Source organism: Neopelma chrysocephalum, unplaced genomic scaffold, assembly GCF_003984885.1.
Source record: "Neopelma chrysocephalum unplaced genomic scaffold, ASM398488v2 Primary Assembly neopelma1_22b, whole genome shotgun sequence".
Taxonomy (NCBI): domain Eukaryota; kingdom Metazoa; phylum Chordata; class Aves; order Passeriformes; family Pipridae; genus Neopelma; species Neopelma chrysocephalum.
The window spans coordinates 28,807,180-28,834,644 of NW_020897690.1; the positions used below are offsets into that span (position 1 = coordinate 28,807,180).

The 27,465-nt window shown below is 36.2% G+C and overlaps 1 protein-coding gene across 7 annotated transcripts in view; it reads left to right on the top strand.

Moving 5' to 3' along the window:
• RELCH (RAB11 binding and LisH domain, coiled-coil and HEAT repeat containing) overlaps positions 1-27,465 on the top strand; it is a 79,725-nt gene that overhangs the window by 28,449 nt on the left and 23,811 nt on the right. For 5 of the 7 annotated variants that reach the window (XR_003534072.1, XR_003534077.1, XM_027682306.1 and 2 more), the window contains 10 exons: positions 3,722-3,797; positions 4,440-4,535; positions 12,460-12,572; positions 17,117-17,207; positions 19,744-19,815; positions 20,609-20,749; positions 21,216-21,380; positions 22,173-22,320; positions 26,228-26,384; positions 26,939-27,062. Coding sequence is in view for 5 of the 7 variants with exons in the window: in XM_027682306.1 (XP_027538107.1) it covers positions 3,722-3,797; positions 4,440-4,535; positions 12,460-12,572; positions 17,117-17,207; positions 19,744-19,815; positions 20,609-20,749; positions 21,216-21,380; positions 22,173-22,320; positions 26,228-26,384; positions 26,939-27,062 (1,183 nt within the window). In the remaining 2 variants the exon portion in view is untranslated. Of the gene's footprint in view, positions 1-3,721; positions 3,798-4,439; positions 4,536-9,828; positions 9,950-12,459; positions 12,573-17,116; positions 17,208-19,743; positions 19,816-20,608; positions 20,750-21,215; positions 21,381-22,172; positions 22,321-26,227; positions 26,385-26,938; positions 27,063-27,465 lie in introns of those variants that run through there. The other 2 variants (XM_027682316.1, XM_027682325.1) reach the window with 2 other exon arrangements.

Below are 27,465 nucleotides of genomic sequence, written 5' to 3' on the forward strand. Positions count from 1 at the left end.
TTGAAAAAAATTTTTTGTTGTTTCTATGTAGATGTGTATAACTCAGAGTATCTAAGAGAGCAGTACAATTTTTATTTATATATTTTTTTAATTATCAGAAAGGGTATCTGGTGGCACTCTGCTTTTTGAAGTTTTGATTTTGGGGCAAGTCTTCACTGGGTAGCTATGATTCTTTTAACTGAAATAAGGGTATTCATGTGGTGTTATTACTTGGAGACTAAGTTGGTGTGTCTAAGAGTTCTTGAGAAAGCCTCTCCAATCTATAAAAGTCTTTTTGTAGTGAAGAGGGGAAGTGAATTGTTTGTTAAGTGGTAGAATAAACCACTGTGTAGCCATCAGGAATAACATGTACCACAGACTTAAGGAGGGTATGTACAACTTTTAATACTACCATTGTGGACAAAGATGTGCAAGTAGATCACCTTACGATCTTATTGTTGCTGTTGCTAGGGAAGCAGGCAGCTATCCTGCTTTGTATTTTGTCAGTTCACGTAGCATTCTTTTGCTGGTGTTGATAATGTAATATGCTTCTAGAAATATCTTCTGTCTGAAAATACGAAGTAGAAATCTGTGTGACATTCTGTGCAGATGGAATATAAATGCAAGCTGTTGGGGGGGAAGAAAAAGAATAACTATAAAATGGAGTTGCTACTCCTGCTAGTAATTACCTTTTCTTGTAAACTCTTAAGTATCCTGCTTTCTCTGGATTTTCTGAACTTCTTGCACTGACTTCTAGGGTCAGGGGCACTTTTTCAGGGATATCAACTTTAGAATTAGACAGGAGGAATGATTTCTGATTTCTGAATACAGTACTTCAGAGTCTCATGACAAATTTCTTCTCTTTTAGTTGAATATACTGGTGTTTAACAGCAAAGTAAAACAGCTTAGATTTTTCTGAAGAATGGTCAGTGGTTTGATTTAAGCTTTCCAGAGTTTGTTTTCTTTTTAAATTTCTCTCATATCTTAGCTGAATATCTAGGCTAGGTAATAATCAAGACTTAGAGCTGTTGTACGTGGATTGCTAAATGCTTGTCTGCCTGCTTTCATTTGTGGCTTGTTGCAAGTTTGTTTGCTCAGAGTAACAGTGAGTGCTGGGTGGCATTAAGTGCATGAATATTAGGTTGATGGTTTGGGGATAGTGAGGATGTGTGTCAAAATAGGATTATATCACTGACTGAGGAAGGAACTGCATATTTCCAGTGGGATTTATGACAGTAGTCTAGAAGAACAGCGTTTGTTTTGCTGTTCACAGCTGTTTTAAATATAACAGCACATGGATTTATTTGAAAAGTGATTAAATGAAGCCATCAGTCCCCATTGAGTTAACTTCAGAAGTCCCCTCAAATGCAGTTCACTGCAGAAATAAGTAATGCCTGTGTAATATGTAGCTATTTTTGTACTCTGCTTTGGGCTTAACACCTCAACGAAGGGTCAAAGGAAACCATATTTTGATGCAAAATTTTATAGAACAGTATGTAGTACTAAATTTTTTTCCTGGATTATGCACTAGGTTTTTAGTAACACAGTAGTATTTTTCACTAAAAAATACCTTATTTGTTAAGTATTTTGAGATCTGTGGAAGAAGCAGCACAATAAAAGTGCTGGATATTTATTGATTTCAACCCAAGGGTGGTTATTTGTAGGAGACAATTACTACAATTTATTCAGAATGTATTAAGAGGGATTTAAAACTAAGTCTCTATCCTAAAAGGCAAGATTGTTACTACTGTATCTAGAGAGTGGATTCTTGGCATAAATCTTGCCCAGATGGGAAGAGAGGATAGAAGAGCAAGTGAGCCTGCTTTGTGTGACTGCACTTAGAGCAGCTGTGCGTGCATGATGGCAAATGAGGACATGGCCATCATTGGAAAAATGCCTCATCTAACAGATTGCAGTAGAAAGCAGTAGCAGCAGTTTAAATAGACTGCGCCACATGTATTTATTCAACTAATTTAAGGTGTTTGGTAATTTGCACCAAATACAAGGTGTTGTCTGTATATAGCAGTCCTGACTTTTTGAGTAAATTCACTCTTGTTGTGGTGTCATGCGGAATAGAATAGTAATGCTTGTTTTTTGTATTCATCATAGTTTCATATATTTGAACATCTTCACTAGTGACGTCTTGAAGAGACTTTCCACTGACTTGTATGCAAGAGGCTTGGGTCTTTCATTGTTGCTGTCCAGCATAGCCATCAAGTGCAAGGCTTGCTCCTGTTCTTCCAGTATAAAAAAACTGTAAAGCCTTTAGTAGAGCCTGTAAATCTGTCAGTCAAGAATATTTTATAGAATAGGGACTAACTTATTGTTTAATGGAAGTTCTTTACAACTGGCTAGCATTTAAGTAGTTTAGTAACTTTTCTAAAATGAACCTTGCACAAAACCAAGCTGACTAGAAGTAAAACATGCTTCCTTCATTGAAATTTAAAATATGATTTAAAAACCTGTACTGTCAAGAAAGAAACTTGATTCTAACTAGTAAATATAAAATCTTATTATATTTTCTAAATAGTAAGAGGAGGAAAACTGGTGTATTTATCTGTATCCTCCTGGATTAGTTTAAACAGTTATAAGTGGCAACTTTGATTCTTAATGTGCTTTTTTGGTTAGCAAAGGTAAAATGTATTCACTGTAGTGTTATGTTTCAATCTATTAGATAAAAATATATGTCCATGCACATAATTAGATGTGTGTAGGATTTTGTGCACTCACGTGCATTTTTAAGAGTTCAAAGATGATACCAGTTTCCATATAAAAAATAGGAATTGTGCCTCCTTTCTTAAACTGATATAGTGTCATTAGAGGATTCAAACAGCAGATGATGGTATAGGGTGAGATACTTTTTGTACATGTTTTGGAAGGCAAATGTTGGTTTTCCTCTTTAAATATAGCAGTGTTACATTAGCATCTAAATACAGACCTCAGATAAGGCAGAGGAAGTTGTTATTATGAGGAAAAGTAGGATGCTGATGCTGCTTTGCCTGTTTAGTGTAATGGTCAGTAACAGTTTTCTGAGAACATTTTTGCCAAATTATCCTCTTGGGACAAGGGTGTTTTGAGACTGTTATCAGATTTTTTATGTGTGCTTAACGCTTTGAGTACCTCGGCTGCATTGGCTGGTGCTGCGTGTGGCCATGAGGCAGTACTTCATACAATGTGTATCTGTAGAGGGCTTAGACAGCAATTTAAGGTTAATTTTGAGTTTCTGGCTATGCATTTGAATCCAGCGTTTCAATCCCAAAGTGGCGGTTGAGCAATCTCTATATAATGCTGAAGCTTGTAAGTTGACTGACTACTCATGCTTTTATGCAATGTGCAGAATCAGAGCATTAAGCAAAAATAGAAAAAATACTGTTTCTTGTGATTTCTGTGCCCACACCCCTCTGTTTGCATAATTGTGTGCTTCCTCTTGTATTGCTAAAGCTTCCTTTTCTTCATGCTTTAGTCCTATATTTATCTGTGCAGCAGTTTGAAAGATGTTGCATTTTTCAGAACTAAAAGTAACTTCTTAATTAGGACACATGGGTTTTTTGTCTTGCTACAAACTGAACACCTTGAAAGTCAACAGTGATTTTAAACAAAAACTTCTGTATTATGCTTCACTTAAAACATGCTTTCTGAGCGTCATTTTATCTAGCCGAGTAAACAAGAATGAAAGGACTTGTTTTATCACCTTTCTGATTTATGCTTTTTTTCCCCCACTCCCTTTTTGATGATGTTTCAGGAAATTGTCACCAGCTTTCCATCAAGCACTACTGTCTTTCTGTCGGATGTCAGCAGACAGCCGTTTGGGATCAGAGGTATATTTCCCAGTTAACATAAACTAGAAGAGCCTCTATTTTGCATGGTAGCAGTAGTTAAACAAGCAGTAATTGCTTTGAAACAAGACATGAGCGTAGATGGAGAGATGAATCTATGTGCATGAAACTTTAGAAATAAGGATATGCTTTCAGATTTCAGCTTAAATATGAAACCTAGTGATAGATGTGTAATTACTGGGAAGCTTTGAGTCTCTAGCAGTGGATTCATGCTTTTGAAGTTACTGATGGGCTCAAGCTCTGCCAGGGGAGGTTTAGGTTAGATGTTAGGAAAAAATTCTTTACAGAGAGGGTTATCAGACATTGGAACGGCCTACCCAGAGAGGTGGTGGATTCACCATCCCTGGAGGTTTTTAAAAAGAGATTGGACGTGGCCCTTAGTGCCATGATATAGTAATTGGAGTTGGATCAGGGGTTGGACTTGATGATCTTGGAGGTCTCTTCCAACCCTACCTATTCTATGATTCTATGATTCTATGAAAACTTATGGCTTAATATGTGGGAGTAATTTAAGTATTTTTCTGGTAAGTGGTCAGCCTGCTGTAACCCTTAGTCCTCTGAAAGGATATTTTTCTGTTCCTGTGCTTCTTTTAAAAAAAGCAAACAAGCAACTTGGTTTTCTAGGTATCTCGGATTGCAGACAGTGAAAAAAGTGTCATGTTAATGTTGGGACGCTGCCTGCCTCATATTGTTCCTAATGTGCTACTTGCGAAGCGAGAGGTGAGGAACCCAGAAATTTTACATTTTATTTTTATCTGGATGTTTTCTTGTTCATTTTGAAGATGTTGTGTGTCATTTCATGAAAGTCTGTTACTTGCAATCATGTTCTTACTTTTGTGCATGCATCTCTGCTCCTAGAAAATGGTTTTGCACCTCTGTCAGGTGAGTTCAGTAAACCTGCATGGTATCCTAATACTTCTTCCTCTGCTTAAGGCACCCATTAGTGTTCAGCAAGACTGTTACTGTAGGTCCATCCTTTTGTGGTAGCACAGATATTTTTGTTAGAGAAGATCATGTTAATATGCATTATAAAGAGCAAAAGCTATAAGTTCAAACATTAAATTTGGGTTATTTTGACTGTTAATTTTAATAAGGATTAGTGTTTGGGTTCTTTTGCAGCATTATGTACTTGAACAAAAAAAATATTTTAATGTCTTTTTCTAGAAGCTCCATGTATCAGCCAAGATAAGGTTCATCAAGGATAGTCCTTTGGTCATTTTCTTACAATCTTGCTCATATGTTTTCCTTACCTTTATAATGAAACTAACTAAAAATTATGGAAATGTAATGTGTATTTTGAATGTAACTAAAGATGGTGGTTTGCATAGTCATTCTTGCATAGCATAGGAAAGGAAGACTGAGATTGAAGATGGGGAAAAAAGTGACTGGTTTTGTGTGCTTTGTTGTAAATATTGCACATTACCCATATGTGTAAAAAAAAAAAACAAACAAAAAAACATATCAAACAAAAATTCGGTGGCCTTATAGTTGACACTGAAATAAAGGGTTTGAAGTAGCATAGCTTGTTGAGCAAGTTTTAGTCCTTGTTGACAGGACCTACAGTATGGTAGACATAGTAGTGTGTTTTGCATAAATTCATTGTAAGGCTTTGAAAAATCCTCTAGAAATTTGTACTGATCCTGTAATCTAAAATTTTATACCATACAAGTAATTATAAGTGGTGGACATGGTGAACTTCAGACGTGTGCCATGTTTTGAAAGTTCATAAAAGGCTTTTTTTTTTGCTGAGGGAGTGGGGATGTTAACTGGATGCTCTGGAAATGGTTCTGTTAATAGTCTTTCAGAATAATTCTGTGAATGTTCATGGATCAGTGCTTAATTTCTGATTTCTTATTTATTCCTTTCCTTCCTTCTGCTTGGCAGGATGTGGTATTTTAGCTTCTTTTCAAAGCTTGTAGCATAATCTGTGTAATGCATTTAATATTTTTGGGACCTTTTAGCCTATTTCCTTCTTATTTTGTTTTACAGTTGAAGTTACATATGATTACATGTATTTTTGCCTTAAATGAATTGTCTGTTTCAGTTTACTTGAAAAACCACAAGTGAGAATTGGGTAACTGGATTGCATGGGACGCTTAATTTTCCAACTGTTGAAATTTGCTATAAAAATACCTGGTTTTACTTACCTACCACCCCTTGCTATAACTATTGTAATGTTCTTTCAGATGTAGTCATGGAATTTGAAGGAAAAATTGGGTAGACTATCTGTTAGTATTTATTAATATTGATATTATGAAAAGCTAATCTAAGAACTAGGCTCTCTTCAGCAAGTTATAACTTTGAGTCTTGTCCAAAAACAATGTTATAATGCAAGTTTTACACAATGTTGCAGAGAACTGATGTAAAAATATACCTAAAGATCACTAATTGGAGAAACGTGTAACAAGTTCAGATTATAATGCAAAGTGATTACCAGTCTGCTCTGAAAAGATGAGTGGTAGTATTTAAGATCTTACACTGTCAGTGCATTAGGCGTGAGAGTTAAACATCATTTTTTGATGACTCCCTGAAATACCTTTGTTCTTTAAGCATCCATTATGTTGAAATTGGTTGCAAAATCTTAAACTGAAAATTTTGTGTTATGCATCTTTATTTTGGAGAAACTGAGTTTGCTGAGGTTGACAACCTCTCAGTAGTTATTATCCCTTTGCAGAGATTCAGAAGCCATTTTTCCTATGCTTTTTGCCATCTTAAGGTCAGTTGCAGCCCACCTAACTTGATAGTGTGTCAACTACAGTTGACACATTTCTGAAATTATTTCTGATTCTTCTGTATTGGTGCAACTTTAATTGTTCTTTCATGTCTGTACTTTAGGTTCCAGTGGAAGGTAAGAAAGAAGGAAAGACACAGTATTGAGTAGGGTGACTGAGGTGATCATTTTAGTTGTTTTTAACAAAGCGATTCATCTGGGTAAAATCAGTAACGCAGGATAATTGCCTGAAATTTCACTACATTGGAAACTGCTTTCTTAATTGTTTTTTACCACTTAAACGTAAAACACATTTAAGGTGTAAAAAACCCAAAAGTAAAGTCAACCACCAAAATCTGTCAAGAGGTGTACCATAAAAATTCCTGTGGCGAAACTGTAATTAGAGAAAAGCAATCTTTTAAAATTTTTGGGATAACTAATCGGTGCAATACTATTTCTTACCCTTTGTGAGATGTAAAAGTCAAATGTTTTTTTTGTCAGAAAACAGAAGTAATCTTGTTGGTATGTACAACTTCTACACTCTGCAGTATGTAGTCCTTTAATGGAGTTTGGGCCAGAGTATACTTTTTGGCTTAATATTTTGTTACTCTTGTTCTTAATCAAGAAACACTTAACTTTTAACTACTTACATCCTTCATCTCACCTATTATTCCAGTATTAGTCCTGGGCATGAAACTTGTCCACCATTAGTATCTTCTAAATGACTGTTTCTATTTCACAGAATATGGGAGAATAGAGAAATTTAAATTAACAATTACAATATTTTCTTTTACTCTGTAAAACTTAGATTGTGGTAGGCTTCTATAGACTGTGCGTCTGAAAAACAGGAATAGTGTTGACCGCAGCCTGTTTACTGATCTTTTTTTGGCTTACATGGGGTGTTGGTTTTGGTTTGCGGGATTTTTTTTTGTTCTGGGCATGGGAGTGCTCCACTAACATCAGACATAAATTAAAAATTAAGTCCCTTAATTCCCTTCTCTTGGATATGAGGGGCTATTGTGGTTTTCTTAGAATGAAATAACTCAGTCTCATAGAGTATCCTTTTTATCTCTAGTCTGAAAGTCTTCCAACACTGTCTTTAAACCTATCATAATTCATGGATGCAAGGAGTTGAATTTGATGTTTATGAACTGAATTGCTAATTGTTACTAGTTGTATCACTAACTTTTATATGGAGATTTCCAAATAAACAGTAGATATAGACAAAGAAGTTTAAAGTTTTTTCACACCCTTACCTGCATTGATTCTTATGTAAAACCATCCCTTTGGGATCTATGATAGGCTTGATTTCGATCCTGGAGTAATAGTCTTATCTCATGAAAGGTAATTAGATTTGTGATTTTAATATTTATAAGATTAATAGCTCAATATTCTGAGTCTTGCACTGATGTTATGATTAAATATTTTTTCACTTTAAAACTAAAAGGATGAATTCTTAACTTCAAATACAGTCTTGCACAAGACAGTCCGTATCAGTAGATTGTTAGTAACTGCAGCTATTTCAGTTGCTGCCAATAAGATTATTTTATTTTATTAACTGGTTGTCAGAGGCTAAGTTACATGGCATTGGTTTACAATATAAACATTTACTATTAAAGGAACGCATTAAAAAAATCGATCATAATGTCGTCCTGGTTTGTCACCTATTTGCAATTTTATTACATTAATATTTGAAATAATAAAATATTTTTATTCTAACCTATTGAAGTAACCAGTCTTGACACTTAACACTAATTAAATTTATTCTGTGAGATAATTATTTTGCTAAGGAGCACTCCAACAAGAAGGCAGTAATTAATGAGTGAAACTATGATGTGGAAGACTTGTTGGAATGCTTAGCAAAAAATAGGTATAATAATGGAAAAAACACAGACAGAAAATTCCTTGCTACCTTCTAAGATGGTCGCTATACGATGCACTTTAAAAAATCCCAGACTTTAATACTTTGTTGTAATACTTTTAATGTGCAAGAGGAACTGTCGTACATATAGCTTAGGTGATACTACTTACTATTAAAAAGCCACTTTCTTTTGTCCATAATGAAGAGCTGCTCCATGTGCCCATGTAAATGTTGTCTTTATTGAGAACTTTAATCAACTCAAATAGTGAATCCTCTTCCAAGATAACAGAACATGTTGTTATATGTTAGGAAGATGTTCAGAGATACTATGGTTAGAAAAATGTGGGTTTTTCTTTGGAGAGACCTATGTGAATAGTTACACAGAAGTAGAACAGAAAGAAGACGGGTTGTTTCAGTTCTCCTGTGCAGTGCATTAGGCCACTTTCATAGCATTGTCTGTCATTCACCTGTTTGTAGGTTATCTCACAGTAAAAATAACTTTTTTCTCTCTGTTATACATCTGGGTACCTCACAGATATAAACTGCCTCAGATGTGAATTTGTCTTTTGAATAGTAAAGGTGAGACCTTTGACACATGATGTCTTCTTTCATCAAGTTGCAAGTGCTGACAATGTTATAATGTCTGTCTGCTTGGAATCTGATGAGAAAAGCATATCAAAGTTCTGGTACCACTTCTTCTGGTATAGTCACTGAAGTCACTAGTCACTCTGTTGACTAACACTAATATGAACTACCAACATGAATTTTCCAAACTCACATTCCAAACTCGGAGGCAAAAGGGAAAAGAGGGACTTGGGGATGAACAGAATGTTTAGGAAGGATCCCAAATTAAATAGAGGGAGAGTTGTTGGGTTTTTTTGAAACTTATGTTCTTGCTTTATGACTATAGCACAAGTGGTATTCCTTCCCAAGGAAGGCAGAGTGTTTCAAAAAGCACTGGAAGCCCTCTCCTTGATTATTAATAAATATTTTAAGTCTCTATAACCATATTGTGAACTTTCCTCTTGAATTTAAACAGCCAAATGCTGGTACTACTGTATCCTGTTGAAAAATTACTACTTTCTATAGAAATTCTCTGCTGGTTTTGAGAATGAAAAATCTGAGATTTGTTAAACAAATCTACATCTAACACATGACCCTTAGCAGCAGGAAGGAATGAACTCAAACTGAGCTGTAGGTTGGTCTTTGTTCGTCATCGTGCTGCATATCCCAAGAAGAATCTGCCCCTTATAAGTCTTTGAGAGACTTCACTTGATCTGTTTTGTCCATCTGTGAAAGCAGTTTTTTTCTTCTTGTCCCATAGAAAGTCCCCCTCACCTGCAGTTGTACCTTCCCATCCATTAGGTCTATAAGGGAGTACAGAAAACACTGTTCAAGACTTCTCACTATTTCTCCACTCCCCTTAATAGAAGGAACTGTAGAAGCACTGATGCAACGATGCAGAGAACACTCTCTTCTCCCATAGTATGCATGAGAGAATGTGACCAATGGACAAGAAAATACAGCTAATTCCGTCAGCTATAATAACCAGCTTTCTGCAAGGTAAAGAACCAGCCTTGTATCTGCCCCGTGTCAATGGTGTTAGGTTACTCATTAGCTTTTCAGACACAAGGTAGTAGTTTCTAGGTGAATATTCTGAGGTTTTTTTCCTTTCATGCAGACTCAGCTGGAAGAAGACAACTTTAACTTCCTTAAATTCAATAAGAAACTTAAAAAAAAGGCGGCTCATGGCACTGTTTTGAAATCTAGCAGTAGTTCTGAGTGAGCAGTTGAGATTTTTGAGTAGGTATTTGAACATACTGAGAAAGTGAAGTCAATGTGATGGTTTCATCAGATGAAACAAAACCCCCATATATGTCCCATTTCATGGGGTATATTCATTTTAAAAAAAGGTTTTCATAGGAGTGCTTAAGAATACTTGCAAGAGCAGTTGGGCAGTGTGAACTTAGGGTAGATTTCAGAAAGTTAGATCTCACTAAAGTAACAGAAGGTTCCTTTTTAAAAGTTTTTTTCAATGAGCTTTATTCTTTACGGTAAAGTTAGTAATTTTGTTGGGTATCTGCAAATTGCAGTCTGATTTCCTATTTAAAAGATCTTAGCTTAATGTATAAGTAGTGTGGTGGGTGTGTGTGTTATTTTTGTAATATTTTTTCAAATCTTTTTGAATTAAAGCAGTATTTGTAGGAGAAAAAATTCTTCTGTGAAGTACAAAAAAAAGTTAAATAGGTTAACCCCCTGGCTTCTCAGAACTTTAAATGGGCAAAAACTGAATTTTAAGTATCCAAAAAAATAAAATCTAACATGCAAATTCTGCAGGGAAAGGAGCTTTCAGCTGAAGAAAGTTCGGTTCTTCATGCAGTGTTTCTTTAATGCAGGTTTTCAGTTCATGCTACTTTGCGTTATGCTACATTTACTTAAAAACAACACCCCAAGCTGGCTCACTTAAAAGTATTAAGAAATAGAAATGTCCAAATTGTTCAAATTTATTTCTCATTTCTCTTTCTATCCTTTTAGATATTTTTTTTAAGCAGCGGGTAGGATATTTCCACATTCATTCCTCTGTCATAAATTCCCTAATCTGTACCATAATTGAGTTAAATATTGCCAAAATATGTACCAGAATCACATAATGTTAAAATAGATTGTGTCTTGGTCAGCTTCAGGGGTGGAAAATAGCACACTGTGTAGAAATCTTGTAAAATGAAAAAGAAGGTTGTCAGGAGTTGGCTACCTTAGACACTGCTCTAAAGTATTGTTTTATGTTTAACTTAAACATAGGACTTGCTGTTTAGGAAAAGACAAGTTGTGCAATGAGGGTGTTGCTACTGGTGTTTACACATGTTCACCTTGTTTAACAGGCTTACTCTCAAGAACGTTGTTACTAGGTCACTTTGAACGTCTGTAAGAAGAAATTTGCACCTCCTTTCAAAGTCATTACAAATAACCACAGATTTTCCCAGATTTTGTATAATCTCTCATAGTAGCATTAGATGTGTTTCCTGCTATCACCTGCTTGTTTGTCACAGCTTATTAATTCACAGAAAGCCTCTCTGTTGAGAATGGCTCAAAAGTCCATGGCACATGTGCAAGGAAGTGTCCAGATTACCTGTCCGCGTTGTTTGGGGATTTTTTTGCAGACACCTAGGCTGTCTTGTTCTTTTCCTCTGACCTCCCAGTCTGATGTTTCTGTCCCTAGGATATTAAATCACCTAGAAACTGTGTGGCTTCCAAATTTAGTTGGAATAAAGGCTCATATCAACAAGATCAAGGAAAGGGACTTCCAGACCATGTTTTAGAAACATTTGTTTCTTCTGGGAATGAATACCATGAGCTTTGAAGGCATATTTAGAAAGGAGGAGGTCTAAGCTATTGTGTGTGAACGGCCTTATATATTCTCTCAATTAATGTTTTACACAGTGTTTTCTTTGTAGTTTGTTCCTTAAGGGATTTTTGATCACTCTAAAAAGAAAATTCAGCTTTAGATATTGCCTCTTTATGGAAAAAAAAACATCAACAAACCTTTAAAAAAATCTGATAGATCTCAGTCAACACAAAATAGGGGATATGTGTCTGCAGTCACCTTTACCAATGTGTGTTTCTCAATGCTTATTCAAACTTGTGCACAAAACTGTGTGCATACCTAATTGGAAATTGTAATTTTTAACTCCATGGCATTTTTCCATAGGAGCTTTGTTCTTTAGATGTCTGTGGAGCTTGCTTCAGTTCAGTGGGTAGTGAAGACAATGAAATCATGACTGTCCTCTAATTCTGGTTACAGATGACCTGCATATGTTAATTGTAATCTTTGCAGAGCTTTTGATTTTATGTGCTGGTTCTCCCCTGATTTTTCCTAGCAGGAAAATAGTTCTAACTTTTTTAGACCTTCACTTTTTTCAGGTCACTTAATAAGAGATCAAGACTCTAAAACATCCTTTCAAACTGTTTTGATGTTATATGACTAGATTTGTCTTCTTAGTTTCTTTTGCCATTAATGAATATATGCCCGAAGCGTTTTTACTTTGTTTGGTTTTCCCCTACCCACAATCTTTCAGGAATTGATCCCACTCATACTGTGCACAGCCTGCCTCCATCCTGAACCCAAAGAGAGAGATCAACTTCTACACATACTGTTCAATTTGATCAAACGACCAGATGATGAGCAAAGGTGTGTTTGCGTTTGTGTGTTACGGGACAAGGAGGAACTTTTTTCTCTGTCAGAGTAGCAGAAATAATAGAAGTTGGATATTATTGGGTGATTTTAGACAAGTTTCATTTAAGATTGTATTTTGCTTGTATAGTGTTGACAAATTTATGCAAACATCAGGACTTTCCATTTCCATGGCCTATACTTTCTAGTTACAGAAATGTAAGAATGTGCTTGTAAGCTGCAGTGTAACATTTCAGTTCCTTTTTTTGTTTAAAGTTGAACTGAAACTCTTTTGAAACTCTTTTGTTAAAATGAGCTTTAAGATCATAGTTCTTAGGAATGGTTGATAGAGAAATCAAAGCAGCTTTTTTTTTTTTAAACATCTGTCTTAATGTGTCCTAGTGATCTATATGTTTGTAAGGTAACTACCATGTTTAGTTGGGGAAAATAGCATGAGAAAATAGTGCTCTTTCTATTTACGGTTCACTATGGTAGCAATAAAAATTTCAGAAGACCGCAGCAGTGGTTTAGATCTGACAAGTGTTAAGAACTTTGTTTTATTTTGGCTAAGACTCTAAAAAAAAGTATACTTTTTATTCTATAAAATTAATTCTTCCTTAGTACTCAGGAAATCTGACTTTGTACCGGTCTTGATGAGAATATCCTTAAGGTTGAATGACAGTACTCTTAACTGGTATGTTTCCCTCTCTAACTGTGGAAAGATGTTTCATGTTTGACCTGTAGCTCTTCCATTATTTTTGTTAGAGATGTTTTTTAAAGCATCTGTATCTATTGTTTCTCCAGTCTGTCTTCAGACAAAATAGACTTTATGAAGTAGGTGGGAAGCATTTCTTTTGAAGATTCTCCAAAACTGTTCTAGTGTCTTTCTAAACCATTCCCATGGTAAAATTTACAGATTAGGGATAACTGAAAGCCATGGCTTTGGAGACAAAAAAATGCTTAAATAAATAAAAGCAACTTGTGGCATAGTGGTACCATGCAGATTGAAATTACAAAAAGATGCAGTCCTTGTTCTGCTTCAGATTCGTTAGAAATCTGCTTCTGAAATGTCTAAGTTGTTTTGAATGTCCCATGTGGATTGAGAAGCTAAAATTAATTTGTGGTTGAGGGGGGAAAGAAGTTACATCTCACTTGGAGTCTTTTTTGTTACAGACAGGATTGATGGCCTGTCAAATAGGTTTTTCATATGCCTGTTTAGGTGCATTAGGTGTGTCTTTTCCAGCAGCTAAGAAAGAAGAAAATCCAAACTTTTTTCCTTGAACTTCTTCATTCTTTGTTGTGAATTAAAGATTTATATCTAAGAAAACTTGTTTTCTTCAGAAATTTGGGAAGAATATTCTGCCATAAACTCCAGGACAAAACATGCATATACATAATATACATTTACACACATAAACATCATAATCTCTTTTAGAGGTGCCATAATAGCTGATGAAAGAACAGTTAAAATTCCATTCAAGTAAAAGACACTCTGAATACAAATGAGATAGAAAATACTTATTAAGAATTTCCGTGAGTTTTTTATACTTATGTAATGGAATTGTATTATGCATGCTTGGCTTTTATCTAAATACATTTAAATGATGTTTTAAGAGTCTTGTGCCATATGAATTTAACAAAGACATTCAGATTTAGTCACCAGAACAATTGGTGTTAATTATCTCATGTTATTTGTTTACCTTCTTCTATACTGCACAGGCCTACGTTATACATTAATGTAGCAGTTGATAAGTTGACATTTTTAATTTGCTAAATGCAAGAAACTGATATGTGACATTGCATTTCTAAGAATGAAACCATTAAAAGAAGTAATTTACTTTACAAGGTCAAATATCTTAAGTATATAAACCATTATGTGGAAAGCCTGTATTATACTTCTTGCCCATGTGAGAGGCTTTTTGATGTGTAGCATATTGCTGTAGTCTTGTATACTAACATTATATTTAACAAGGCCACTTTTGTCCTCAAGGCTTTAATCATTAATGTACCATTCAACTTTTCAGAATGTCTATCGAATTTTCTTCTGCAAAGGAACAAATATGTGTTAGCTTTACCTAAACTGCTTTTTGTACAATTATGTTAGTTTCGGAAGCTAAGGAGCTGTGAAGAAGTTAGATTAATGTTCAGGCCTTTTAGGACAAGGTTAAAACATAGTTCAGAATGTGAACTCTTGAAGATTATGTAATGTATCCAGAGGCAGCACTCTTAACAAAAAGAACCTAAAATACATTAAGCTTATCATATCTACTATGATGTTTTGTTGGCCATATGATACCACTTCTTACAGAACACAGATAACTTGCTGACATATTAAGGAAAATTCTAGTAAGTAATTTCTTAATATAGCCTTTAGAAGAGACAAAAGAACTCTGAACTCTGTAGTATAAGATTGAGCTGCTTCCCAGTGCACACAGTCACTTTTAAAAACATCTAGAAAGAATTTAGAAATGCTAGATAATATCTGCTCTACTGTAACTTCTGCCTTGTTCCTCTAGTTTGATTCTTCATTTCACGTTGTTTTCTGTACTGATTAAGCAAACTGGTGTCTGCTGAATCACACTGATTTTCTTTATTTTCCTGCCTAAGGGATCAGAAGTCCATAACCTGGAAGTTATTCTCATATCCAATCTGGACTGCATTTTTTTTAACAGCTTAATATTAACATTTTTTTGTTTCAATCACGTGTTGTTGAGATCCTTTCTGCCTTTCCCTGGAATGCAGACTATTGTCATATACTTTTAAGATGCTTGCAGTAAAATATTTAAAACATTATCTTTTAATATTTTTGAAAGCTTTTGAAGTTCACTTCTTTATAGGCAAGACAGAAGGAAATCCCAGTTAATTTTGAGATTTCATGGAACACTTTTGAGAATGTTTGATTTGAGAAAAAAATATATTTTGTTTTAACACATTTCTAATGCAGAAGATTTCAAGTGATTACTGTATTCTGCTATTATCTTTTTTAATATCTGTTTCCCCATTCTGTGATTAGGTGAAGTGTATAGAGCCAAAGACAGTAATTTGAATGCCTATTTTGGTTGCTGTAGAACTCAGAATTACCACAGGCTTTTGTCTCCATATTGCTATCACATATCAGATGTTGTTTTCTTGAGTTTTATTTAACCATATTTATTTTCCGCCAACCTTTTTATCTTGATCAAAGGTCTAGTTCTTTGCACGTGGTAGAGAGGTAAAACCCTCAAAGATCCACAACGCAAAACCAAAGAGCTTGCTCTAATTGTTGACCTAAAGAATGCTGGGATAGTAAAAAATCTTTTTTATAGACTCTTTCTCCTAAAAAGATTCTGAAAGTGAATGAGTCTTTTTTTGATGGACTATATTCTATAATTATTAAAGAAATAACCAGCAGAATCTCTGCCTTTCAACCTTAAGGAGATACTGTTAGCTACAGTAAATATTTAGGAGTTTAGACACCACACTAAAATGGTAACAAATTCATTCTGACTTGATTGCACAAAGTAATAATGAATAAGTGTGTCCTAATCTTACTGTGGAGGTGATAAAAAGAGTGTCTTGTGTCTATGCATTGTGATTTGAAACTGGTTATTTAAGAGTTCATGTAGGCACTAAGAGTAGATAGAACTATTGAATTGCATGCAAAGTTGGTATTTTTCCAATCCTATTAACAGGAGAAATAGAAGTAAAAAAATCTTAGCAAGATAAACACTCATTAAATAAGTTAAAGTACCACAAATTACAGATAAGTACAATCTTATTGACATTGTAAATATATCTCTGCCTATGAATTTGATAGAACAATGGCAATTTCTCGCAAACTTTGAAGAAAGATAAAAAAATCTAAGAATATGAATACAAATAACAGGTGATCATAGATACTACTAATTGATTAATTGCTTCCATTTTGTAGTGGGCTTTAGAAGACTTCTCACAAGAGTGAAGTCCAGCGTTTTAGGAGAGATGACAGTAAACTTGCATGTTAGAATATTGCAAAACCATGTCAAAAGAATTAAGTTACTCACTTTGAACAAAGTCCATTAAATCTCACAAATGCTACTAAATAAAAGCAGTATGTGCACTTCAGTGTGCACACAGTATGTGTGACTGTATTAAGTAATTTAGATCCTTTTACTGCATGATGCATGATAGTATTCAGTACTAAGAATTAAATGAGAGATTCAGTCAGAGATTCCCCTTCTCAGATATAGAAAATCAGAAGTAGCCAAATCAGAGATTCTCAGGCTCTGGTTTGTGGAGTTTGGGGTCTGCAAGATTCTGGAAAAGGCCTCTTAAAATACAAAACAAGGTAGAATCATAGAATAGCTTGCATTGGAAGGGACGTTTGAAGGTCATCTAGGCAAATCCCTGCCTTGCAATGAGCAGGGACAATGGTGGCTTTCAATTTAAGATTTAGACTTTTAAGTCAGTGTGTATGGTGTGAAATCTTGACTATAGACAATTACCTGTTGCCTATCAGCATCTGCTTTTCTTAACTTAAAGAATGTATTTCATATATTATAGAACTTTATAAACAAATTAAAGCTTTAAATTTATGTTTTCAGACAGATGATACTAACTGGATGTGTGGCATTTGCCCGACATGTTGGACCAACACGTGTAGAAGCTGAACTTTTACCACAGTGTTGGGAGCAGGTAACTGATTATTTTGTGCTTTGCACTGGAAAATTAGTTAAAAATTCATAGATGTTTGTTTGAGGAGGTTGTTTTGGTTTTGTTTTTCAATGAATGGCAGTTCAAAGTATTTTTCAGAAAGATATTTGGATGTTGTTGTCCTCATTATATGTACTTCTGTATAGCATTAAAAAAACTTAAATGTGGAAAACCCATTAAAGACTATCTAGAGATTCTAGTTACTTGCATATACCAGAATAAGTTTGTTATATTGAAATGTAGATATACACATATTCATCATCAATGTTGCCTAACCTATTGCTAGGTAGGTACCTTTATAATTTGGACTGTGATTTCCAGACTGCTGGAAGTCTTTTTCATTCAAAGATTTCATTTGCTGATTCTTTTATGTTGTATTAAGTCCCTGGAGCAGTGTCCACACTTCAACTAGTTTAAATTCTTAAAAATCAAAGATCAAAGTAGTCATAAGTAAGTCTCCTGTAGATGGGCATGATTTTACTCCTGTGAGATCAGCCTGAAGTTTACATGTGACTTCTAGAATCACAGTGACTTTTTCCACAGATATTATAAATTAAAAGAAATAATTGAACAACCAAACTGAAATGCTCTTACTGTTTCATCTGAGGCATAGAAACAGAGTAACATGAGTTCAGGTGAAAATGTATGGCACTTTTCCGCTATAATGAAGAAAAGGGAGTTCATCATTGACCAAAGGACAACAAATAACTAAGCCGTGACGGAGTGATAATGCTTGCTTTGATGGCACAGTCTTTCTGGTCTGGTAATTTTCTACTGTTTCTTGCATAACACAGCAATCTGTGTCTCACAATAAAGTCCAAGCTTTAATAGCCTTAATGCTTTCTGACAGTAGAAGTATGTATTATATGCAGCAATTGTGCTTGTATGTATGACGGATGTATCTGTTGTTTAAATGAAGCTCTCATGACAATAGAAGTTGAACATAAAAAAAGCAACATTTTGTTTTCTTAGTCCTCATGAAATTTAAATTGTGCTTAAAAAAAATCAGTCTCACCTCAGTAAGAGCACATCTTTGTCATCCATTCCTTGCTAATTGCTGATGCGAAACAGAAACAAGTCCAACTGTAACAGTACAGCGTATCAGGCTGCCAAGTCATGTGTCATAATACGTTTATTTAATGCAGTTTGCCAAACTTGGAACCAGGTCATTATTTTCTTCAGCAAAATGCCAGCTGAATCTCGTCACAAGTCTTGAGTTTGTAAAAGGAACTCAAGTATACACATCATTTTCTACCTTTTCACTGCTCTCACCTTGTTCATTGTGCCAGTCATCTCAGAAAGCTGTCAGGTTGGTCATGTGTGGTTTTTCCTATATAAATATATACTGGCTATTTTCAGTCCCCTTCTTGCCCTTCATATGTTTGGAAATGCTTTCCAAGATGAATTGCTCCAACACCTTCCCAGGAACTGATGTGAGGCAGGCTGGCCTGTGTTTCACTGGATCCTTTGTCTTGCCCTTCCTGAAGGTAGCAGTGACATTTACTTTCTTCCAGTCCTCAGGAACCTCCCCCATTGCCACAACATTTTGTTGATTATTAGGAGCGATCTTGGAGTGACATCAGCCAGCTCTCTGAGTGTTCATGGGTGCATCCCATGGGTGCATGCCACAGACTAGCATATGTCCAATTTCTTTGAATGTTTCCTAACCTGATAATTCTCTACCAAAGATCTTCCTTGCTCCAGAATTGGGCATGGGGTTTAGGGACCTCAGACTAGTAAAAGCAATTCTTCCCGGGAAAGACAGAGACAAAGAAGGCAGCGAGTACCTCAGTTTTCTCTGTGGTAACATGGTTGTCTTACCAAGGCTATACACTGCATAGCAAGAGAGAAACAGTTGCACCACATGCTGCATATCCTATTTTATCTGACAGCATCAAAATATTCACATTTCCCTCTCACCATTTTACCATAAAATTTTTTATTTGCAAAGATTTTTGTGTTTCATTGTTCAGCCATTACACTGGCTCTTAAATCTCACTCTACCAGGATGCAAACTTGGTTCCAAAGTTCCGATATTAAATTTGTAAGGCAGAATTTTCAAGCAGGTTTTGAGTGGAAAGGGCAGGTAGCATGGGATCCAGAGGTTCTCAGCAATAAGAGTTGTTTTCAGCCACATTTTTATGAAGGACTTGAGAGCAGAACTTCAATAGCATACAAATACTTTTTGGCTTAATATGTGTGCCTTCTTTTGACCCTGATTGCTCAGTGAGACCTGGACAGCTCTTCTACACTGGTTGGCTCAGAGCACTAGAGGGCACTTGTATAGTTCTTAGAGGAACGTCTCTCCTGAAGGGCTACATAATACAAAATATTTCATGACATTCCAGCTCAGGAGTTTATGCATATTCTTCATTCCATACACTGCTTTCCACCTTCTCTTTATTCATCAATGTTTATTGAAGAGGCGCAGGCACATCCCTCCGTTGCAGTGCGTTCTAACTACATTTTGAATACTGGTTACTGCAAAGCAAATAGCTAGTCTGCTTGTCTTTACCAGATCAACCACAAATACCCAGAGCGACGGCTACTGGTAGCAGAATCCTGTGGAGCTCTTGCACCCTACCTTCCAGTAAGTATTAATAGACATCAAATACCTCGCAAGTGAAAGCAAGGTGAAAATCTGTTCCAAAATGTAAACATCCTGTGTAATTTTAAATGTTCACAAATGTGTATGTTGTGCATAGACAGTCACATTGTCTTCTACTTTATGTCACACATGTGAGATTCAGTAAATCACACTAAGAAGGAGATAACTTATTATGAAGAAATACAGATTAATCTAGGTATAAAATGTTTCTAAAAACAGTATGTTCTGAAAAAATACTGGTTTCAGTAAAAATGAAGAAAAGATAGTTAGTACCAATTAAGGAAACAATCTGTGAAAAAAGAACTGACACCCAATAATAGAGTTCTTCAGGCACTGTGGAGTGTTACAATAAGAGTGCTGCCAATTAGAAGAATAAGCAAAATTAAGTCAGTGGCAAGCTAGAATTTGAAGCTTCAGAACTAAATTAAAATGCCTCTTCTTCAATTTAGCAATGCAGTGATTACAGATTCTGTTTTAAGTCTAAACCTATAGTAGTTTTATTGCTTTAGTTATCTTTGGTTCCATATGAGTTAAAGGACTTGAGTTCTGTGCTTAGTAGGACAAAAGGCACTCTAATGAAGCTACTGACATTTTATATTCATTCATCTTCTGTTGTGAAAACTGAACATGTAATATTTATAAAGGGATCTATGGTTGGAGGAAGAGATTTTGTTTGTGAGCACTAACAGAAGTGCAGATTATTTGTAAAAATTGATACAAAGCCACATTTCTTGTTTCATTGGATTTAACAAATATGTTTTTCATTTACAAACAGAAAGAAATTCGTAGTTCGTTAGTACTTTCCATGCTGCAACAAATGCTAATGGAAGATAAGGCAGATCTGGTACGAGAAGCTGTGATCAAAAGCCTTGGCATCATTATGGGCTATATTGATGATCCAGACAAATATCAACAGGTATACTTTGGTTTGGGTTCTGTATGTATAAAATTTATTCTATAGATACTTCATGAGTAGGGGATGCATGTTTCCTGTATTTTTATTAAATTTTTCCAGATACTTTTAAAAATTATTAATATATGAATGTTGATTTTACTGTTTCACCAAGACCAAACAGAAAAACTATAGGTAGCATTAAAACTTCAGGTGTAAGCCTTATACAAAAGCTTCTCTAATAATTCATAATTTGCCTTTAAGAACATACCATTTCACTGCCCACCTGATACTATTAGGCACTTTGATATCATCACTTGGTAGCAAATTCATTTGCTACAACAAAGCCTACCTGTAGTTCAACTTAATGCTGCCTAATAATGTTTCAGAGAAGTGAAAATAAAGTACTTCTGAGTTTTTGAAGGCAGAGTGGTAAAATGTGTACATAAATTTTAGGGAAATAAGTACATTCTTCATTGTCTTTTGCCAGGGCTTTGAATTGCTGCTTTCAGCTCTAGGAGACCCTTCAGAACGTGTGGTTAGTGCAACACATCAGGTATTTTTACCTGCTTATGCTGCCTGGACAACGGAACTGGGAAATCTACAGTTCCATCTTATACCTACACTGCTTAATAAAATTGAAAAATTGCTCAGGGTATGTGTTCAGCTGTTTCTACATTGGAGAATTTTCTATGTATTCTTTTTAAATATGCAGGCTTTTTAAAAAAAAATACAAAATGCAAATAGTTGGTGCTTAATGTTCTATGAGTGAAAAATTTTCTGGAGATGCTTGTTGTAACTCTTTTACTTGTCCACTGGAAGAAGGAGGAAAAAAAAAAGAAAACCCACCAACCCCTCCAAAACTAAACATATTGTTCTTTAATACTGTTCTGCTTTATAAGCTAATAGCATTTGCCCAATATTTAAATTGTGTAGTTTTTAATAAAGTGCAATTTTTATTAAATAAGCAAACAAAGTAGAATTGAATGGCTTAATTAGGTCATTTGCAATTATGATCCAGTCTGCACACTTGATTTGGTAGATATCTCAAAAGTTCTAGTAAAATTGGGTACCTCATAACTGTCTAACAGACTGAAACAAGATGCTTGCTTTCACAGTGCAGGCGACTAGTTTGTTCAGTTTAGGTGCTTTGTTCTCTGAGACAAAGGTTCCACATTTCCAAAATGTGCTAAAAAAAATGTTCTTTCAAAATATCAATCTGTTTATCAGCATGAACTGCTAAATGTATTGCCTGAATCTTTTAAGTAGAGGTGACTTAAGGGTGACAAGGGGATTTGGATGATGAGACAAAGTAAGTTTGTGGTTAGGCTAAATTACTATATAATTAGTGTCTCTGCGTAGAAGCTCATCACAGATGTGTTGATCTCTTGCCAGTGAATACGTCATCCAAATTGAAAACTTTGAGTAAATGTCCTTTTTGTTTCAGGAAGGAGAACATGGCTTGGATGAACATAAACTCCACATGTATCTGTCTGCTCTACAGTCATTGATTCCTTCACTGTTTGCACTGGTGCTACAGAATGCACCTTTCACAAGCAAGGCTAAACTTCAGGGAGAAGTACCACAAATAGAAGGTAAATGATTAATTTCTAATATACGTTTTTTTCATATTGATCTCCTTTAGCAAATCCTTAAGTAATGCTTCCTTTTTCCACCCCTTAGTATGCTTGAGAGACCTGATTACCACCAAAAATTTTTATTTCATCTCTGTATTCTTCTCTACTTCTTATAAGAAACTTTGAGAATGCAAAGCAATTTTTAACTGTACTTCCTAAAGTTTTCTGAAGAACTGATTTACATTAATAGCCAATAATAGCTCAGGAAAGCTAGCCTTAGTTTCAATGAATTCTTACAAATTTCCGAAGTGGGAAAAATACAGTGTAGTGCAGGAGTGTCACCATCTGTTATGTGTCTGTGGAGTATCTTAGAAGACTGCACCATGCCTGGCAGTGCTCAAGACCAGGTTGGGTGGAGCTTTGAGCAGCCTTGTCTAGTGGAAGATGTCCCTGCCCATGGTAGGGGGACTGGAACTAGATCATCTTTAGAGTCCCTTCCAAATCAAACTGTTCTATTAATCAATGACCTCATAGTGAAGTTGAACTTAGATCAACAATCTTAGCCTGTAAAATGTTTTCTCCTGTTGCAAATACTTTTTCAAGGTATTATTGGTAGTACCTGCCACATGCTGATAATAGTGCTGCATGTGAAGATGCAAAGAAAGGGTAACGACTTAAAGAATTCAAAAATTTCAAGTTTCAGCCTAGTCTGACATTTTTTTTCCTCCACAAAAGTGATGGAAAAAATCTCACATACTTTTCATTAATCTGGAAGCATTGCAGGAATTACTAGCTGGTTTTCTTGAGTTTTGCAGTAGGAAAGATTATGTTCTTGTTAGTTAACTTCATTGCTGAATAGTTTTAAGTATGAATTAAAAAAAAATAAAAGCAATGTGTTGATGTAGCAGGCTTTCAGTCCCCATATATTTTAATGGTCTAGAATTTTTTTGTGGTCTTGCTTTTAAAGTGTAAATTATTCCCTTCTGATAATAATAATTAAGGAGTTGAGGGTGGGAGTGGAGAGCATCATAAACTACTTAAATATAAAGTTAGTAGCCTTTAGATGATTTAAGTGTAGCAATAGAAGTCAAGAAACCTTGTCTGCAAGTCAGCTTGCTGTAAATCTAGGCTGTGTTCTTTGGGATCATAGAATTGGAAGGTTGGAAGGGACTTTTAAAGGTCATGTAGTTCTAAATCCCCCTGCACTAAGCAGGGATTTCAACTAGATGAGGTTGCTCAGAGCCCCATCCAATCTGACCTTGAATGTTTCCAGGGATGGGGCATCTATCACCTCTCTTAGCAAGCTGTTTCAGTGTTTCGCCAGTCTCGCTGTAAAGAATTTCTTCCTTACATCTAGTCTGAATCTACCCTCTTTTTAAAACCATTACCTGTGTCCTGTCATGAAAGACCCTATTAAAAAGTCTGTCCCTCTTTAAGTATTGAAAGGTCACAATACTCTTCCTGGAACCTTCTCTTCTTCAGGCTGAACAAGCGCAACTATCAGCCGTTCCTCTTAGGAGAAGTGCTCTATCTCTTTACATCTTCGTGGTCCTTCTCTGGACTTGCTGCAACAGCTCCATGCTTTTTCTGTGCTGGGGACCCCAAAGCCAGATGCAGTATTATTGGTGGGGGTCTCATGAGAGCAACCTATTGACCATGATTCTTTTGATGCAGCCCAGAATATATTTGGCTTTCTGGGCTGCAGGCAGACATTACTGGGTAGTGTCCAGTTTTTTCACCCACTGGTACCCCAGAGTCTACTTTCAATCCCTTCATATCCCCCCCAGCCTGTATTGGTACAGAGGGTTGCCCTGACCCAGGTGCAGCACCTTTTATTTGGCCTTGTTGAACCTCATGAGGTTCCCATGGGCCCACATCTCAAGTTTGTCCTGGTCCCTCTGGATGGCATCCCGTCCCTCAGGTATGTCAGCTGCAGCACACAGTTGATCCCACTGTCCATGTCATTGGTGTAGATATTGAACAGTACTGGTCCCACTATGGATGCATGAGGGACACCACTTATCACTGATGTTTATCTGGGCACTGAGCTGTTGACCACTCCCCTCTGGATTTAACCATCCCATCAGTTCCTCATTCACTGAAAAGTCCATCCATCAAATTCATGTCTCTACAGTTTAGAGAGAGGGATGTTACAGGAGACTGTCAAAAGCTTTACAACCTCCCTTGTTCACAGATGTGGTCACTGCATCACAGTAGACCACTAAGTTGGTCAAGAAAGATTTGACCTTGGTGAAGCCATGCTGGCAATGATAATTGCATAATCTCCCTGTATCAGCATTTTCTCTTGTTAAGTGAGAGTTACATAATCTCTTCATAGATGATTTTAACTCATCACCATCGTGGCTAGGCTTCGCGAACGAAGATTTAGGAAGGCTCTATCCACATTTGTTGCAAGCACACTGGTGGCTATTGAGGCCAATATGAGATAGACATATCCGATTGCAAAAGGCACAGCAGAAAGACTCCTTAGATGGTATATTCTGCAAGACACGATTCTTTCTGCATTGTCTTTTCTCCTCAAGAGTGATCCTGCATGCGTTCTCAAAGGAAACGGCAGCATTATAGATGGTGTATCTCCAGGCCTCCCGATTGGAGGCCAGAGTAGACCGGGTATGGTGATCAATATGGCCAAGGCTGAGATGTTGTTTCAGGGAGTCCTTGTATCTTTTCTTCGGGGCTCCTCTCTTGCGGCAGCCAGTAGCAAGTTCACCATAAAGCAGGATCTTAGGGAGGCGGTGGTCCTTCATTCTTGAGACGTGCCCTGCCCAATGCAGCTGTGTTCTCAGCAACGTGGCCTCAATACTTGTGACTGCTGCTTGTTCAAGAACAGATGTATTGGTCACGTAATCTGACCAGTGGATGTTTAGGATTGTATGGAGACAGCGTTGATGGAAGCATTCTAGGAGACCCAGGTGGTGGCGGTAGATGACCCATGATTCAGAACCATATAAGAGAGTAGACAGCACAATGGCTCTGTAAACACTGATCTTGGTACTTTTCTTCAAGTGTTTATTACGCCATACTCTTTTATGGAGTTTTCCAAAAGCACTGTGTGCCTTCACTAACCTGTTGTCTATCTCCCCGTCAATCTTACCATCCGAAGAGATGAGGCTGCCTAGGTAATTAAACTGCTGGACTGATTTGAGCTCTGATTCGCCAGTGGTGATATGGGGATGATGGAAGACTTCCTGAGGTGCAGGTTGATAGAGAAATTCTGTCTTCTTTAAGCTGACTTCCAGCCCAAAGAGCTCAGCAGCTCATCTGCAAAGCAGGATGTTAAACGCTGCAGGGCTGCTTCTGTGTGGGCAACAAGGGCGGCGTCATCAGCATAAAGCAGCTCCCGGACAAGATGGTTTAAGGTCTTGGTGTGGGCCTTCAGTCGCCTTAGGTTGAATAGGCTTCCATCAGTATGATATCGAATGTAGATACCGTCCTGATCATCGAGGTCTACCGTGGCCCTTTGGAGCATCATGCTGAAAAAGACTGTGAATAGGGTAGGAGCGAGAACGCAGCCTTGTTTCACACCATTCTTTATTAGAAAGGGCTCAGAAAGTGCGTTGCCATATCTGACTTGCCCGTGCTGATCCTCATGAAGTGAGATGATCATTTTAAGGAACTTGGGGGGACAACCTAAACGTTCCAAAATCTGCCATAGACCTTTTCTGCTCACAGTATCGAAAGCCTTGGTGAGGTCGACAAAGGTTACATAGAGACCTTTGTTCTGTTCCCTACACTTCTCTTGCAGTTGTCTGAGAAACTCACTGATTTTTTTAAAAGCAAATTGATAATCTTATACAGAAGACACCTAATGATTTTCCTACTTTCTTGGCTCTCATTTCAGACATCACCTCTGTGGTGTTATCGTCTTCTTTTGTTCATGATTGCTTGTTCTCTGCTGTTACAGTCACTAGATTCCCCCGACCCGTATCACCGCTTCAGGATGTGGCCATCATCATCGGAAGCCGCGAACAATTAGCAGTGTTGTTGCAACTCTATGACCATCAGCTAGAACATGAGGGTACCACAGGCTGGGAGTCTCTGCTATGGGTAGTCAATCAACTGTGAGTTAATTTGTATCTTAGGATTCCTAATTTTAAAATGTATCAAAATTAATAGTTCTTAAGCATGGTCATGTTTAACAATTACTGAATAAGAGAATACTAAGTATTATTGTCTTTGAGAATTATTGAAGAGGAAAACATTGGATTTATTTCAGGCATTTTAATTTTCATGCTGAATTGACTTTGATTTTATTCAAAAAATATCAACAATCTAACAGAATATGTAGGTAGCTACTTGCTCTGATAAGGTTGGGTTTTTTCTTTTTTTTTCCTGGTTTAGTCAATTCTCTGTTGAACTGAAGACTGTTGTAATCCGACTATCTTATGATAATAACAGGTGTTTGAAAATGTAGGTCAGACTTTTCTGGCACCTGAACCCTTGCTTTCTTCATGGGTCAGGAATTGTATGGAACAAGTGGTTAATTTTATTAGAACCAGTAGTGCTCTGTGTGTGCATGTATTTATTAATATAAACAGTAAATCTATACAAATGTAACTGGAGAGAAACAAAAGATCAGAGTAGTGTTTAATATCCTTTTGTTCCTGATTTTTAGGTTACCGCAGCTTATAGAAATAGTTGGCAAGATCAATGTAGCATCAACTGCCTGTGTCCATGAGTTCTCTAGATTTTTCTGGAGACTTTGTAGGACATTTGGGAAAATTTTTACAAACACTAAGGTAAGATATTACCTTAAATATTCTACATACAGAGTACCTTGATAATATACATTCTCTATATTTACAGTATGTCTGAATACTCACGCTTTATGTGACCATTTATATTTTCAAGTCACACTGATGCTTTTCCATAAGTACATTTAAACCTGGTATTTTTAAAGCTCTGTTTCCGTCCTTTTCTGGTTTTGATCATTTTGGAATGGCTGCCTCATCTTGCCCAACAAGGAATTATTCGGTTTTTTAAACTGTATTCTTCATATTGCTTTGTGAATGACAGAGAGAGTGAGAGAGATCATCCTAATTCTGGTGATTTAACAATTCTCTTTCTTCAGAGCAGCAGCGGTTTGTTATGTACGTAAGTACTCCAGCCTGTACTTAATTGAATATTTAAAATTGATGCTTT